General features: G+C 48.5%; 1 protein-coding gene across 1 annotated transcript; it reads left to right on the forward strand.

The window, feature by feature from the left end:
- Positions 1-713: 713 nt before the first annotated feature.
- On the forward strand, positions 714-12,681 carry HSPB8 (heat shock protein family B (small) member 8). Its single transcript, XM_081037579.1, has 4 exons — positions 714-821; positions 1,066-1,448; positions 7,442-7,505; positions 11,638-12,681. Exons 2-4 carry the CDS (start codon positions 1,079-1,081, stop codon positions 11,795-11,797), a joined length of 594 nt encoding a protein of 197 aa, XP_080893705.1. The 5' UTR covers positions 714-821; positions 1,066-1,078; the 3' UTR covers positions 11,798-12,681.
- Positions 12,682-14,790: the final 2,109 nt, after the last annotated feature.

Consider the following 14,790-nt stretch of genomic DNA (forward strand, 5'->3'; position numbering starts at 1 on the left):
ATTTGGTACAGCACCTAGAACAGGGCCTGGCACATAGCAAGCGTTGAATAATTGAAAACTCCACATTGAAAATCTAAGCCAGTCTGCGAAGGGCTTAGGCGGGGACAGCCTCATGTATTCCCCATGACACACTCATGAGCAGGTTGCCATTGAGTCCATTTTACAGATGGGGAAACTGACAGCTCAGAGATGGTGGGGAGAATAACGTGACTGCCCTCAGATGGCACTGAAGGCAAGCTCTGTGAGTGTGTAACTGAGGATTGCAACCCAGAGCCATCTGCCTTCAATGCCACTGGGCTCTGGGCTTTTTCCTCCCCCTCTGCAGGAGCCCTTTCCTCCCCTTCTGCAGGTCCCCAGCGCAGGAGGCAGGATGCAGCATGCTCAGGGGAAGGTATTTGCAGAGGGTGACCTGAGCTTTCAGCCAGGCGAGGGTTATTAATAGCCAGGCCTTAGTGCCCTGCTCCAGGAGGGCGGGCTCTGGAGGAGAGAGGGGGAGGGCGGAGCTGAGCCCGGCTGGGGGAGGAGAGACTGTCCATAGAGCCTGGCTGCGTTGGACGAGAAGGCCCCTCCCCGCCCCCTGGGAGCCCAGCTGTTCCCTCCACAGATTCTCCAGGGCTAGTTCATCACCTCCGAATACTCCTGTGACAGGAGGCGCTTACAAAACCCGCCTCCAGCCCCAGCAGCAATAAATAGAAGACTCCCAGCCCAGAAGCAGAGAGAAGTTTCTAGGGGTTTATTAAGCTCCGGGCTTTACTCTAGACCTCAGCGACTCTGGCTGCCAGCCTGGGCGGCCTGGGAGGACAGTGGCTGACTGATTTCTGGTGAGGCAGTGTGGAGAGGGGCACTCTGGGATTCGGCTGGACCAGCACAGGGTTGCCTTTGGTGGCTGGAGTGTCATTAGGGGCTGGGACCCTAGCCTGGTGTGAGCCTTGGTCCTTGCCAGTGGATGGTTCGGCATTTTCTGAAACTGAAGAATAAGCTTGGAAGGCTATCCTACCCACATCACCTTGCTGTGTGACCTTGGGCAGGTGGCTCTCTCTCTCTGAGACCCCGTCTCCCCTCCAGCTCAGCAGCCACTATGGCGGATGGTCAGATGCCCTTCCCCTGCCACTACCCAAGCCGTCTGCGCAGAGACCCCTTCCGAGACTCGCCCCTCTCCTCCCACCGCCTGCTGGATGATGGTTTTGGCATGGACCCCTTCCCCGACGACTTGACTGCCCCTTGGCCCGACTGGGCCCTGCCTCGACTCTCATCAGCCTGGCCGGGGTCCCTGAGATCGGGCACATTGCCCCGGGTGCCCAGTGCCACGGCCAGGTTTGGGGTACCTGCCGAGGGCAGGAGCCCCCCACCCTTCCCTGGGGAGCCCTGGAAAGTGTGTGTCAACGTGCACAGCTTTAAGCCAGAGGAACTGATGGTGAAGACCAAGGACGGATACGTGGAGGTGTCTGGTAAGTGGGGGGCAAAAGGGGGTGAGAACACTCAGCCCTAGGAATAGCCAAGAGGACGTTTCCTTAGAGGGGAAGCTATGACAACATGACACAGGTGACTTCAGGGCTCAGGAATGCAGCCCATGGACGTTATCTTTAGGGAAGAGCTCTCCTCTCCTGGCTTCCAGGAGAAATCTTAACCTGACCTGGCTTTGGGAACCTTGGGGTGCTGTATCGTCAGAACAGGCAGGAAAATAGAAACCACATCAGATATTCTGACAGAATTTCATAGAAAGAAGTGAAACCAATGTAGAAGGAAAAAGAGGACAAAGAAGAAATGGGGTTCATTGCACCGCAGCAGCACACACAGTGTAGAAGGATGTTTCATGCTGAGCATGGAGTGTTAGTAACCAGCACGGGAAATCCAGTGAGATGCTCCTTGTCCCAGAGAAGGAAACTGAGGCTTAATAACCATTACAACGACACGAATGGGTACCCTTGAGAGCTTGCTCCCTGCCAGGCACCACAATTCGTGCTTTACCCAGAGCATCTCAGGGAATACCACCAGAGGACAGGGGCCTTATTTGTCTCCTCTTTTTACAGATGAGGAAACTGAGGCACTGAGAGGTTAACGTAACTTGCCCAAGGCCACCAAAGATTCAAACCCAGGCTGTCTGGGAAGTGGGAGGCCAGAAGCAAATTGATCATTTATTGAGTCCCTACCAGGGACCAAAGCTGGGCTAAAACTTTTATGTCCCTTCGTGAGAATAATCCCTAGTCTAGTCCCGAGAAGGAGAGGTATCTAGTCCCATTTTGCAGCTGAGGCTGAGGCCCCGGCGGGACTCACCCAAGGTCACACTGTGAGTCAGCAGAAGAGTCTGGGCCTGTCCACGACTCCAGGCACAGCGCTCGTGTCACCATGTCCCAGCCTGGGAGAGGGAATGCTCAGGGCAACAGTGAAGAGAAGACTGGAGTCTCAGCCCCTGTGCAGCTGGGCAGCAGAGGAAAAGCTTTCTCGCTTCCCTCCCAATTAAAGCTCCATTAAACAGAACATGTTCCCCGGCAGGCTTTCCAGGCCCAGAAAATCAATAAAAACCATTGCAAACACAGGCTGGGCAGGAACAAGCCCTGGCAGAGCAGCGTTCAGGGGGAGTTTCAAAGCCTCACAGAGCAGAATTATAAACATCAGAAGCTCCGACGGGTGTGGGGGGCCAGGAGACACCCTGGGGCCACGTGCTGATGGAGGGGGGTCAGCCAGGGCTTTCCGAGTTGGCTGGGGAGCCAGGCAGGAGTTCTGGAACTAGCTCTACCACTAACCAGTAGGATGTGTGAGTTATTTAACTTCCCTCTCCTTTGTTTCATCTGGAAATGGGGGTTCAGAGGGCTACACAGCATAAGGATTGTTGTATTAAATGAGGTGATGCATGCAACATGTGTATATCTTGCCTGAAACACAGTGGGTCAGTACTGTTGTTGAAGTTAATGTTTTATTAAAATGCCAGCCACATAGTAAGGCCCTAATACATCCTAAATGGCAGCTAGTCTTTGATACCTGGGTTCATATCCTGGCTCTGCTGTTCACTCTCTGGATGGATGCGGACAAGGAAGTCTTTTCACTGCTCTGAGCCTCAGTTTCCTCATCTGCAGAATGGGGATCATAATAATAACTATCCCGTGAGGCTGGAGGGAAGATTAAATATATGCAGACGATATATGATAATAAATGCAGAGTCTGTAAAATGGAGCTAATATGATAGTGCCTGCCTGGCACTCTGTAAACAGATGATTTCTCATCACTACTCCCTTCTTTGTTTTAACTAGGGTTCCAGAGTCTTCCACCCCAGGTTGGAGGGTCCCCTATGCTCTATGGTCCCTCCAGGAGATGTCTGTCCAGCCCTAAGGTCTTTCTCTCCATCCTCCTTTTTAGGTGCTTCTTAACAAGTGGGGTGTGGCAGTTCCAGGCTGAGATCCCAGCTCAGTTTCCATTTGTGTAAAATGGGGTTGTTGCAGGACTTGAGTAAGACAAAGATAGACAAAACCTATGGTAACATTGTACAGTTTTCACTTGTAAAGTCCTCACAGGTGTGCACTTAGCAACCTCCTCTCGATAGAATGCAGATCCCCTGAGAATACAGCCAGACTCTTATAAAAATGGTTTAAAAAGTCAGGTCGATATCTAGGGCTCCATTGAGACAGCAACTCTCGAGGGAAGTCAGATGTCAGAGCCAGTGTCCTACCTTACACCCTGCAGACAGACCTATTCTTCCTCAAGCACTTTGTGTGGGACACTGTGCTAAATGCCGACATAGGCAGGTGTGCTGGTTCTTCCCATGGACTTCTAAGGAAATATGGGTAGGTTTGTTACACCCATTTTACAGATGAAGAGTGAGGCCCAGAGAGAGTAACTCACCCGAGATCACCCGCATCTCCAAGGCCTACTGTCTGAAATTCAAAGCCAGGCCTCTTTAGTTCCAACTCAGAATGGCTGGATTTGCTTCTGATTGTATGGTCCCGGGCACATACTATCACCCCGGGGGCCTCAGCTCTACCATTGGTCTTACGAAGAGGTGGACTAGATTAGTATTTGCCAAACGGTATGTGATAGGATGTCACTAGGCATGTGAGAAATAGAGGGAGGAGGGAGTCCAGAATTCTAGAAGGTGCCAGATGAAACAAAATTATAACCATGTGTCCTCAGTGCAGGACTTATCAGAGCCTTGAGTTTGCTAATGTAGTTTATGAATCTCTGAGAGACAGCCCTGTCTTATCTGACCATGTATGAGTGTCTAGGTCCAGGGAAGTGTTTGGATAATGCTGAACTAGAAGATTTCCATCATCATGCCTCACACACCCTTACCCTTATCCTGCTACCACCAGCCAAGAAATATTGCTTTCATGGGCCACTGGACCAGGCCCTGGCCAAGGAAAGGACTGGAAAAACCCTGAGGCTTTATTCCCGCCTCTTCTTCTTAATCCCAGGGCCTCTGCCTCCTCTGTAAACAGCGCTTTCTTTCTTTAGCTGGGCCAGTGGCTTTCCCTGAAGTGCAGATGCCGCCTTCTTGGTATCTGTATTTCTCGGAGGCATGTTGAGAAAATGGTGGCTGGGGCCCTGTTGCTATCCCTGGCCTCCAGATGAGGTTTTTTAAAAATCTTTTTAAATCATAATAATTACTTTTTTCTGTTTACAAAAAAATGAAATATTTCCACATAGAAAATGTAAATAGGAAAACAAAATAAGAAATTAAAAATCACTCGTAATCCTTAAACTGCCCCAATAAATATTCAAATAATATGTAAATTAAGCCCTAACATGCTCCTCTGAGCAACACCTTCTTTCAACCAGATTAGGCCCCCTTTTATGGAAATCTTGGAGCTGTCCCTCCCTCACCCAATACCTTATTTTCAGAGCATGGACAGGGAGGGTTGGTTTCTGAGGAGCAGTCCTTTCCCCAAACATCAAAATAAAATATAAGCGTTTACCTTCACACAGTATTTTTACAACTTATAAAGCAGTTCTGTGACTCTCATTTGCTCCTCACAGTAACCCAATAATTACGAAGTTGTTGTCACCTCCATTTTAGAGAATAAACCGAGGCTCAGAGAAAAATAGGGGTATGCCAGGAAATGTCCAAGCGAGGCCTCAAGTCCCAAACCCACATACTTGCCTTTGAACCTTTGCTCCCACTCTTCCAAGCTGTGTGACCTTGGGCACATCACTTAAACTCTCTGAATGTCCGTTTCCCACCCACAACATGGTAATAATCAAAGTACCTGCTTTGATTATTGTGCTAAAGTTGTTGTGCTGCTAAAGTTGTGTCTGCTAAGGTTGTTGTGAAAATTAAAGGAGTTGATATCGGGAAGGTGCTTTGAACCGTGGCTGACAGCAAGTAAGGGCTATGTAAGAGTTTGCTATTATTATTCTTATCATCATGGTCTTTTTTGTTATTCCCAGGACACCAAGGGTGCAAAAGGGCTGAGTCAGAGGTACTGGCCTGTCCCCAAGGGAAGCAGGCCTCGGGAGGCCCAGGCTTCGGGGTGGGTATCAGGGAACAGAGAGTGCTCCTTTGGGCATGGGCCTGGGTTAGAGCTGGGCAGTTGGTGGTCATGGACTTGGCAGGTCAGAACAAACACTCAGAGCATCAGCACATTCACAGAATGGCATGTTCTGCTTAGCCAAACACTCCCGGTTCAAAACGGATTCCTATAAATGCAACCCATTCTGTCCAGCTGGTGGGAGAATAAATGGATGCAGCCTTTTTTTCCTAAGGGCAATTTAGCTATCTACAGATCAAGCCTTAGAGATTTTTAGAACTTGGAATTTATCCCAAAGAAGTCAGTGGGCAAAGATCGAACGACAAGAATGTTCAGTGCAGTGAGATTCTTTTCAATGGCGGAAACCTCAGTGCCCAAAAGCCGGGACTAGCTAAATGAACTTATATATCCTCACACTGAAACGCTGTGCAGCCATTAAAAATCCCGTTGAAGGCTATTTGCTGTAATACGGAAATAGAATTATCATGTGTTAGCAAGACATAAAAACAGGTTTTAAGCATAATGTACAATATGATCCCATTGGCTAAAGTACGTGATATACATTTATGCTATATAACATTTACGCCTTTCTAAGCAACATAGAAAGAAAAGTCTGGAACATTTACAAAAATGTTGCCGGTGGTTTCCTCAGGGTGATGGGATTATGGGTGGTTCTAATTGTTTTTTTCCCCTTACATTTTCTAAAATACACATGCATTATCAGGGAAAAAAGTTATTAATAAAGGAATAATGAATAATAAAAAAGTAATTAATAATGTAATTACCTATAAATTATCAGCTTTTAAAAGTCTGGACTGTAGAAAGACACACTATCCCACAAGGTTATTTACAATCTAGATTTCCAAGCTTCTCAGAAGGTTGTTCCTATGTAAATGAGGGTTTTTGGCCCTGGCACATGGTCCCATAAATGAGGAATATAATAGGAGCCAAATGGCTCTGCCAGGCACTAATTCTTTGCTTAAAGAGACATTAGAGACAATCTCTCCATTTAAAAAAATAGAGTAGGGAGGGGCCGAGAGGGGCCATTTTGTTATATAAATTGCAAAATGATACCAGTTTGGGCCCAAGCCTTCTTGTAATTTCGTCTTTTCTTCTTCCTAAAGAAAGAAAGAAAACCCTTCTTCCTCCTGCACCCTGTGGGAGGTGGGGCAGGTGAAATTTCACATCCATAGTGCATAATATGTCATTTCTTAAGGAGAGTCTCCTTTGCAAAGTCTGGGTGGTTTTTGTTAGCTGACTGAAGCATTATTTCCAGGCAGTTCTTTCAGTACTAGATACAGCTAGTGTGGCTCAGAGAACTACTGTGTTTCCCCGAAAATAAGACCTAATCGGAAAATAAACCCTAGCATGATTTTTCAGGATGACATCTCTTGAACATGAGCCCTAATGTGTCTTTTGGAGCAAAAATTAACATAAGACCCGCTCTTATTTTCTGGGAAACACTGTAATTGGAAGCTGGGATGGGCAGAGAGGTATCAGATCCCAGTACTTGGCTTAGATTCAGAGAGAGTTGGGCTAGAGCCCAGGGTTGCCACGAACCTGTTAGATGACCTTGGGCCCATCTAGATGATCTTGGACCCATCAATGGGTTTCAGTTTCCACATAGGTTACCAAGGGAGAAAGAAGCCCATCTTCAGAACCGAGAAAGGGTTCTCTGAGTGAGAAAGCCAGCTAGGTGGTAAACTAGCCCCACTGTTTGCTACCACCGATTCTGGGATGTTAGCCTCAGGGTTAGGGGAGTGGGGTCACCTAGTCCATTGCCTTATTTCATCTTCACAACAGGCTGGAAGGTGGGATCAGGTGAGAGCCTTAAAGCTTTGATACCCAAAGCCTCTAGATCAAGCCCCAAGTTACACAGTGAGGGAGGGGTGGGTCCAAGAGTTGAATCCAAGCCCGAGTCCTGAACAGTGGACATCCAAAGGTACTTAGATGCTGACATGTGGCATTCCTCTCCCTTCCAGGCAAACATGAAGAGAAGCAGCAAGAAGGTGGCATCGTTTCCAAGAACTTCACAAAGAAAATCCAGTAAGTAACCTGGCAGTGTGGATTGCAGGGTGGGCGTGGAGGAGGGCAGTGCCTGGGACCCAAAATCTGGGGTCTGTACCCTTTTGGGTATCTCTCCTGGGAGACACCCCCTGAGGCAGGGAATTGAACCCTCACCCTGAAGGGGGAAAATGTCATAGCAGACCTGCAACAGGGTCCCAGAAAGGAGAGCACGTAGATTGTGCCATCTTGTCTGCTTAGCGCCCTGTGACGTCAGTATGAACAACCCCATTTGGTAGACGAAGAATCCGAGAATAAGTGAGAAGCAAGCTGGCTCGTCCGCAATTCCACAACAACTGGGGCACTTACCCAGCCACGTGGTGTGGCTGAAGGAGGATGTCCATCACCATCAAGAAAGCCCCTCCCCTGACACCCCAAGTGCCCTGATGGAATGTTCGGAAGGCTTGTTGCTGTAACTCTCCCATGGCCAGGAGAGTGTGTACCTTCTCTAGGGCATCGACGAGAATTAAGCCGGAAGGTTTCCTGACACCACTGCTTCCTACCAGGAGGGGTTTTGAGGCTAGAGATTGGGACCCAGGAAGGGCAGGTGTTGCTGAGCGGAGTGAGGAGGGCTCAGACTGGAGGAACGATGAGAACAGCAGACGACCACCAGGCTGAGCCAATGAGTCAAAGCCACACAGAGGCCCTCATGGAGGTACCCGGAGGGAGAAGAGACTCACAGGGACGTGCTGATGACTGAGTGCTTCATGGACACACCTCCCTAATCAGCATCACTCCGCCACATGCACTTCCGGCCCCAGCGTCTTTGCCCAGTCGTTGCTGCCTGTAGCCTTTGTTAGCAGCGAAGGTGTGCGGAGACATCACTCCCTTATATTTTGGGGAAACAGTCTCCCAGAGGCAAAAGGACATAACCAAGGTCCTTACAGTTAAAATTTAGAACAGCCCCAAATTGACCCCTGAACTCTGAGTCCAGGGCTCATTCCTGAGCAAGGAATGCCCTTTCCTTATCTATAGGAGGGATGGGTGGCGATTCTAGCCTTGCAACTGAAAACGAAGTGAGCTCCTGGCCCAGCAATCGACACACAGTTGCTCCTATAAGTGGTGTTTTGTTATTGCTATCATTGTTGTTATTGAGTCTTAACTCCACCCCTAGCCCTGGTGGAGATGGCCTGTGTCTGGAGAGGTTGCACTAGCTGAATTGCAAGGCCTCTTTCAGCTTTGGGGTTCTGCAGTCCTGTCTCTCTCTCCCCAACCCCCCACGTGTCCATTCTTTACCCAGCGCCTCCGGAGTTCTTGGAAGCCTGTGGACACTTCCTGATAAGGCAAAAGCCACACTGTTTCTCTGCATGCTCACTGGCTCGCCTACCATCCCTGAGACCCACACCTCTCCCTGATCCAGCCGCCAGAACAAATGTTGCGCAGGGAAAGAAAGGGAAACGGGAGCGGGAAGGAGCTGATGTTTCTTTCAAGAAGCTCAAATAAGGTCTCAGGACGGAGTCACAGACAGGGCAAAGCTATGAAAGGAACTGAGCTGGAAAGAAGTCAGCGGATTCATCATTTAAAAAAGACAGCCATGTTCACGGATTTCGCCATCTCTGGGGCCTCAGGGGAAACAGCTTGCTGGGAGTTACTTGACCAGATAGAAGGACCTGAGGTTGCTGAGGCAGGGTGCTATTCAGCTGGGACCCAGTAGCTGAACGGGCTAGTTGTCAACAATTCTGGACTAGCCAGTGCCCTGAATCCTTCAGGTACCCTCCCTAACCAAGAAGCCATCTTGAATCTGTCCCCAGGACCCTCCAAATCTCCCCAATTCCAACAACTAAAGGATCCCCAAGGACTGTCCTCCATCACTATGGCATGAATCCATCCATTCTGGTTGGTCAGTGTCCAGCTGTGCCAGTTGTCCAATATTCTGAATCACACCCCTGGGTGTAGCAAGTCCTGGCTCCATGAGAAAGTGAGTGGGTAGCTTAGAGCTTCTGTTCCTGCATTTCCTCATGGACAGATTGTGATGGGGAACGAGAGGACGTGTGTAAAGCATTTAGCATAAGGTACAGACTCGGTGCTCAGTCTGTGGGGACTAATCTTATTAAAACCTCCAACCCAAGTCACCTGGTAAGAGACCTTGAACACGTCTATTCCAACTTCTGGGCCATGTGTAACACGAGGCCATTGTCCTGGAGAATCAAGAAGATTCTTCTGGGCTCTGACATTCTATGGCTCAATGACATGGCAACTTGTGCTAAAATATTCACAACTGTCCAGGGGCCCACTTTGGGGCCAATGACTACAATCCCAATGTAGGAGCTAACATTTATTGAGCACTTACTGTATACCAGGCACATAATTCTCACATCACCCTCAGAGGTAGATACTTTTGTTACCCGCTTTTCCTCTACGTAAATATAGGAAAGAGAGGCGAGACCACTAGCCTAAGGTCACACGGTCAGGAAGAGTCAGAATTTGCATTCAGGTCTGCCTACCTGCAACGTCCATGCTCTGGACCATGGTTTCCCTGTTACATTGTATCACATGTCCATTGGGGTGACATGCAAACAGTTAAAAAGTCGGCCCATCCCAGCAGGGGAGGGGGTAGCCAAATTTTTGGCCTTGTCTCTGCTGTAGAAGCTTGACTTGGCAGCCGTCCAAGTTCCCTCTTTCTCTTCTGTCCTTCTCAGCAGGCCCCTTGTTAATCCCCGTGGCTCCAATTTGGCAGGCGTCTCCTGGGTAGGTGCAGCTTATGTGGCTACAGGTTGTATTCACAGCAGAACACTCCCTGGCTCCTCCAGGAAGCGCCCGACCCATGACTCGGAATGGGTTTACGTCACTTCTCGGTTCTTTCATCAAGACCTGTGAAGATGCATTTACAACAGGCAGAGCCAGCCTGCGCCAGGAAAGTGCTATGGTGCTAGAACCTTCCAGCCTCTCCCCATGGTCCTTTTTTCAAAAGTCTGGTACCAGAGAAGCAGTAGAACATCACAACCAGCTACTCTGGGTTCAGATACCAGCATTCCAAGCCTATTCCCATCGGCTGCTTACCAGCTATGTGACCTTAGGCAAATCACTTCACCTCTCTGATCTCAATCTCCTCATCTGGACATTGGGAATAGTAATTGGACTTGCCTCATGGGACTATTGTTCACAACTAACTGAGATGAGTCCCGAGGGGGAGTCCCTGGCACATAAAAAGTGCTCAGATGGCCCTAACTTTCATTATTTTTATCAGTAATGACATCCCACTTTAGGCTGTCCACATGTCCTCACAATTCCAAGAAACTATGTCCCAGAAGTCTTGTTCACCCCCCAAAATCCAAAACTCATAAAAAGAGCTTCAGAACTGGAAGCAGATTTAGGGTCTGAAATTCCATCTTTGATGCTTTCTCACCCACTGAACCTGTCTTTGATTTCCCCAAGTCTCTAGTAAACGTCCTGAGCAACGGGCGTATTAATTCCTACCTATTCTAGGCCTATGCTAAAGCTCTAGCCAGGTAACACCCATGAAGGTGTTTTCGGAACAACCTGATCATCACCTGCTACAAGACGCTTACGAGGTGCCTCAAATCATGACTCATTCTGAACATCGTAGAAATGTTGCCATCTGAGGTCTAGCCCTGTGGCCAGCCTGACCCCCTTCATCTACCAAGTTGCCTATTTCCCCATTAATTCCACCAGTAATTGCGTTTTGTAGTGAAGCACTCGCCAGCAGGCACGTGGCAAATGAAAATGTGTCCCTAACTGATACTGTATAAAGGGGTGGTCGCGGTGGCCATTTCTGCCAGCAGCTGGTCAGCTGTGGGTGCTGAGTGGAAACCTCAACACTTGGGCCACAGCTCCCTTTTAAGTTACTGTGGGGGCAGCATTTTACCATTTGAAAGCATAGTCAGATTTCTTTGTCTCGTTCTAGAGCTTCACATATTGTACCGGTTTAACATTATTATCTCCATTTTGCAGAAGAGGCAACAAGCTCAGAGCAATTGAGTGACCGTCTCAAGATCACACAGAGCTAGAAAGGGGCAGAGCCAAGATTCAAACCCAGCATTGTATACGGGCCAAAGCCTAAGCTCTTAACCAAAAATAATTTCTTTCAAATGAATGAAAGGATGTTTAGGCCGTGTTAAAATAATAAATGAATGAAATCTTGTGTTTCTTCTAGGCTTCCTGCAGAGGTGGATCCTGCGACAGTATTTGCCTCACTTTCCCCGGAGGGCCTGCTGATCATTGAAGCTCCCCAGGTCCCCCCTTACTCACCATTTGGAGAGAGCAGTTTCAACAACGAGCATCCCCAAGACAGCCAGGAAGTCACCTGTACTTGAGACCCCAGTCTTGGTCCGTCTTTGTTCCCTCCCCAACCCCAGGGCTTCTCTGATTCCAGGGTACATACATATTACTTTAGCTGAACTCATAGATTTAGGGTGACTAAAAAGTTGGGGGACGGGGGTGAATTGACCGGTCCCTGCATAGTGTAGTGCTAGGTTTTTCCAAAAGAGGGCGCAATTGGCAAGTCATGCTCAGTTGCGTTAGGCCAAAATGCTGGGAGTTTTTCTTTTCTTTACCTTTTCTATCTTGATAAAAAAAATGTTGCACATTCTATAGTTGCAAAACAAATAAAAGGGGACATAACATTTCACACTGTACCTTACTTTGCAGTGACTGCAAGGTTTGTTTTTCTCTGGGGACCTCGCACCACCCAGATTTCTATTCTGGGCTCCCAACATCCCTGCCTGCCCCTTGGTTGGTTGATGGAGCCCATTAGCTCACCCCACTGTGTTTCTCCAGCCCTAGCCTACAAAGGGTGAGAGACAGGTCTTCCATCTCCAAGTGGGGTTCATTCAACAACCACACGAAAACAAGTAGTGCCTTCTGCCCTCCACCCAGGAGTTTATAGCATGTTGCCAAGCAGACACTCCCCGAGGACTCTGGAAGCCCCTCAGTTTCTCCTCTGACTAGAGTCCCCCCTTTCTTGTGTCTCCTATGTCCCCATCGGGATTTTTACAGAGGGGGTTGTCTCCAGACAGCTCCATCAGGAACCAAGTGAAGGCCAGACAGCCTGGCAGGCAGGATAGTGGTATTGTGTATATGGGTGGGACGTGTGTGTCATTGTTATTTGAATTGTGCTGTTGTTTAGGGGAAAGTAACAGTAAATAAAAATAAAAATAATAATAATAATAATAATAGTAATAAAAGAGCTGATGTTCTTAGCCATGTGTGTTTCTTTTAATTGGGGAATTAAATACTATACCACTTAGATTTTCAATATCAATTGGGAATGCTTGTGGTTACAAATTAACACCCGATGAATAGTGCTTAAATGACATAAACATCTATTGTCTAACTTTACGAGAAGTGTAGATATGAAAGATTTCACAGCTTTTTTCCCAGCTGTTGTGCCACCCAAACCCAGAAGTATTTCCATCCTTTTTCTCCTCCATCTCTGACAAGTCTACAAGGTCTGTCCTCATGTTTGCAAGATGGCTGCAGCAGCTCCGACATCTCATCCGCATAACGACAATACAATGTATAGGAAGAGAAGGCAGGGGTAAAAGGGTCTTCTCAGCTGGCATTCTCTTTTATCGGTTGAAGGCCTTTTCGAAAAGCTCTCAGCAGACTTCTTTTATCTCATTGACCAAAACTGGGTCATATGTCTATCCTGAAGCCAAGCCCTGGCAAAAGGGAAAAGGATGGTCATGATGGGCTTCGACCAATATGGATTTATCCTCGGAGGCCAGAAACACTGCTGCCTACACAAAACAAGAGTCTGTGAGGAAGGAGGAAAGGTGCATAGCAGCTGCGAGGGGCGTCAACAGTGGCGCAATAGCTGCCACAGACCACACTGCCAGGAGCGCCCAACCCTGAACGTGCTGTTAGGGAGCAGGGCTGCCCGCGCAGTGCGTCAGCTAAAACTCTTTCTGTGCCAGGTGCTAGGAAACCCGACGCAAACTGATTTAAGCAAAAAGGGGTATTTCTTGGTACACGTGGCTGAGAAGTCCAGGATAAAAGTTTCTTTCAGAGGTGGAGTGATGTCCTCGGCATGCGTTTCTCTCCATCTCTTGGGCCTGAGGTGTTGGCTTCATTCCCAGTCTCCCTGTTGTCCCCTGCCTCCCCTGCTCCCCACCCTCCATGCCCCCATGTCCCTTCATGTCACCACAAGATGGCCGCAGTCACTACAGCCTTCCATCTTCTCATGTGCCAGTCCCCAGAGAGAAAAGCCAGTCTTCTCCCATAGCTTTCGCCATCTTCCCAAGAGGCATTCTTATTGGACCAGCTTGGGTCATGTGACCACCCTTGAGTTACAGCCCACAAAATCAGTGCTTTGATGGGCTAGACGTGAGTCTCATGCTCCATCCCTAGAGCCAATCCCATTTAATCCCCACAACACCCTAGGAAGTAGATATTAATTTTATAATGAAGAAGCTGAGGCTAAGAGAGAAGAGGTGGTTTGGGTACGTCACGTGGTGACAGCAGAACTGGAAGCTTGATGTTTGCTTTTGGAAGAGTTAATGAGCAGCTGCTGGCCTGCTTTTCAAGAGCACTTCCAACCCCCCAGAAGACATCAGAAGTCAGTGAATATTTCCCGAGCACCTCCTCAGCTAGGTGCTGTGCTGGGAGCCATGGATATAGAGGCCACAACTCCTGCCCACAAGGAGATCACAGACCAGAGGCAGGTGGATAGAAAAAAACGCCAGGCCCTCTCTAAATCCTTACTGTGTGCCAAGACACCCTGATAAGGGACCTAGTGTACGATAGATTCAATTGCCCTACAATTCTATGAGGTAGATTCAATTCGTATCTCCATTTTACAGATAAGGAAACAGACATGGAAGAGATAAGGGCACTGCCCCAAATCACACACCTGGTAGGCCACCGGCCCAGGCAGTCTGATGGCAGGACCTTCTCTATGAACTATTAGTTACCCTGTCTGCCTTTCTCTCAACAAAGCAAAATGTAAGTATCCCTTACGTGAAGCCTTCCAACTTGTGGGAAGAGAAGACAAACGATATTTCAAGTGGGGGCTTTGGAGGTGTGGGGGCGGGGGACGTGAGGGTCAGGGATGGCTTACAGAGGAGGGGTTCCTCCTGTCACGTTTGATGGCCGGCAAGCTGGTAGGACTTGAATAAGCAGGAAAGGCTGGGAAGGTGCCTCACAAGCAGAAGAAAACACATGAGCCAAGGCGAAAGGTATGTCCCTTTTAAAGTCCATTGGCAGTTCCCCATTGTTCAAAGGATCAAATGCCCACGCTTGAGCTTGTTCGCAGGACTTACGATGCATTTGGGGAATCTGTCCTCAGGTTGTCTCTCTCCACCCGACC

Source organism: Rhinolophus hipposideros (genome assembly GCF_964194185.1).
Source record: "Rhinolophus hipposideros genome assembly, chromosome: 24".
NCBI classification, from domain to species: Eukaryota; Metazoa; Chordata; class Mammalia; order Chiroptera; family Rhinolophidae; genus Rhinolophus; species Rhinolophus hipposideros.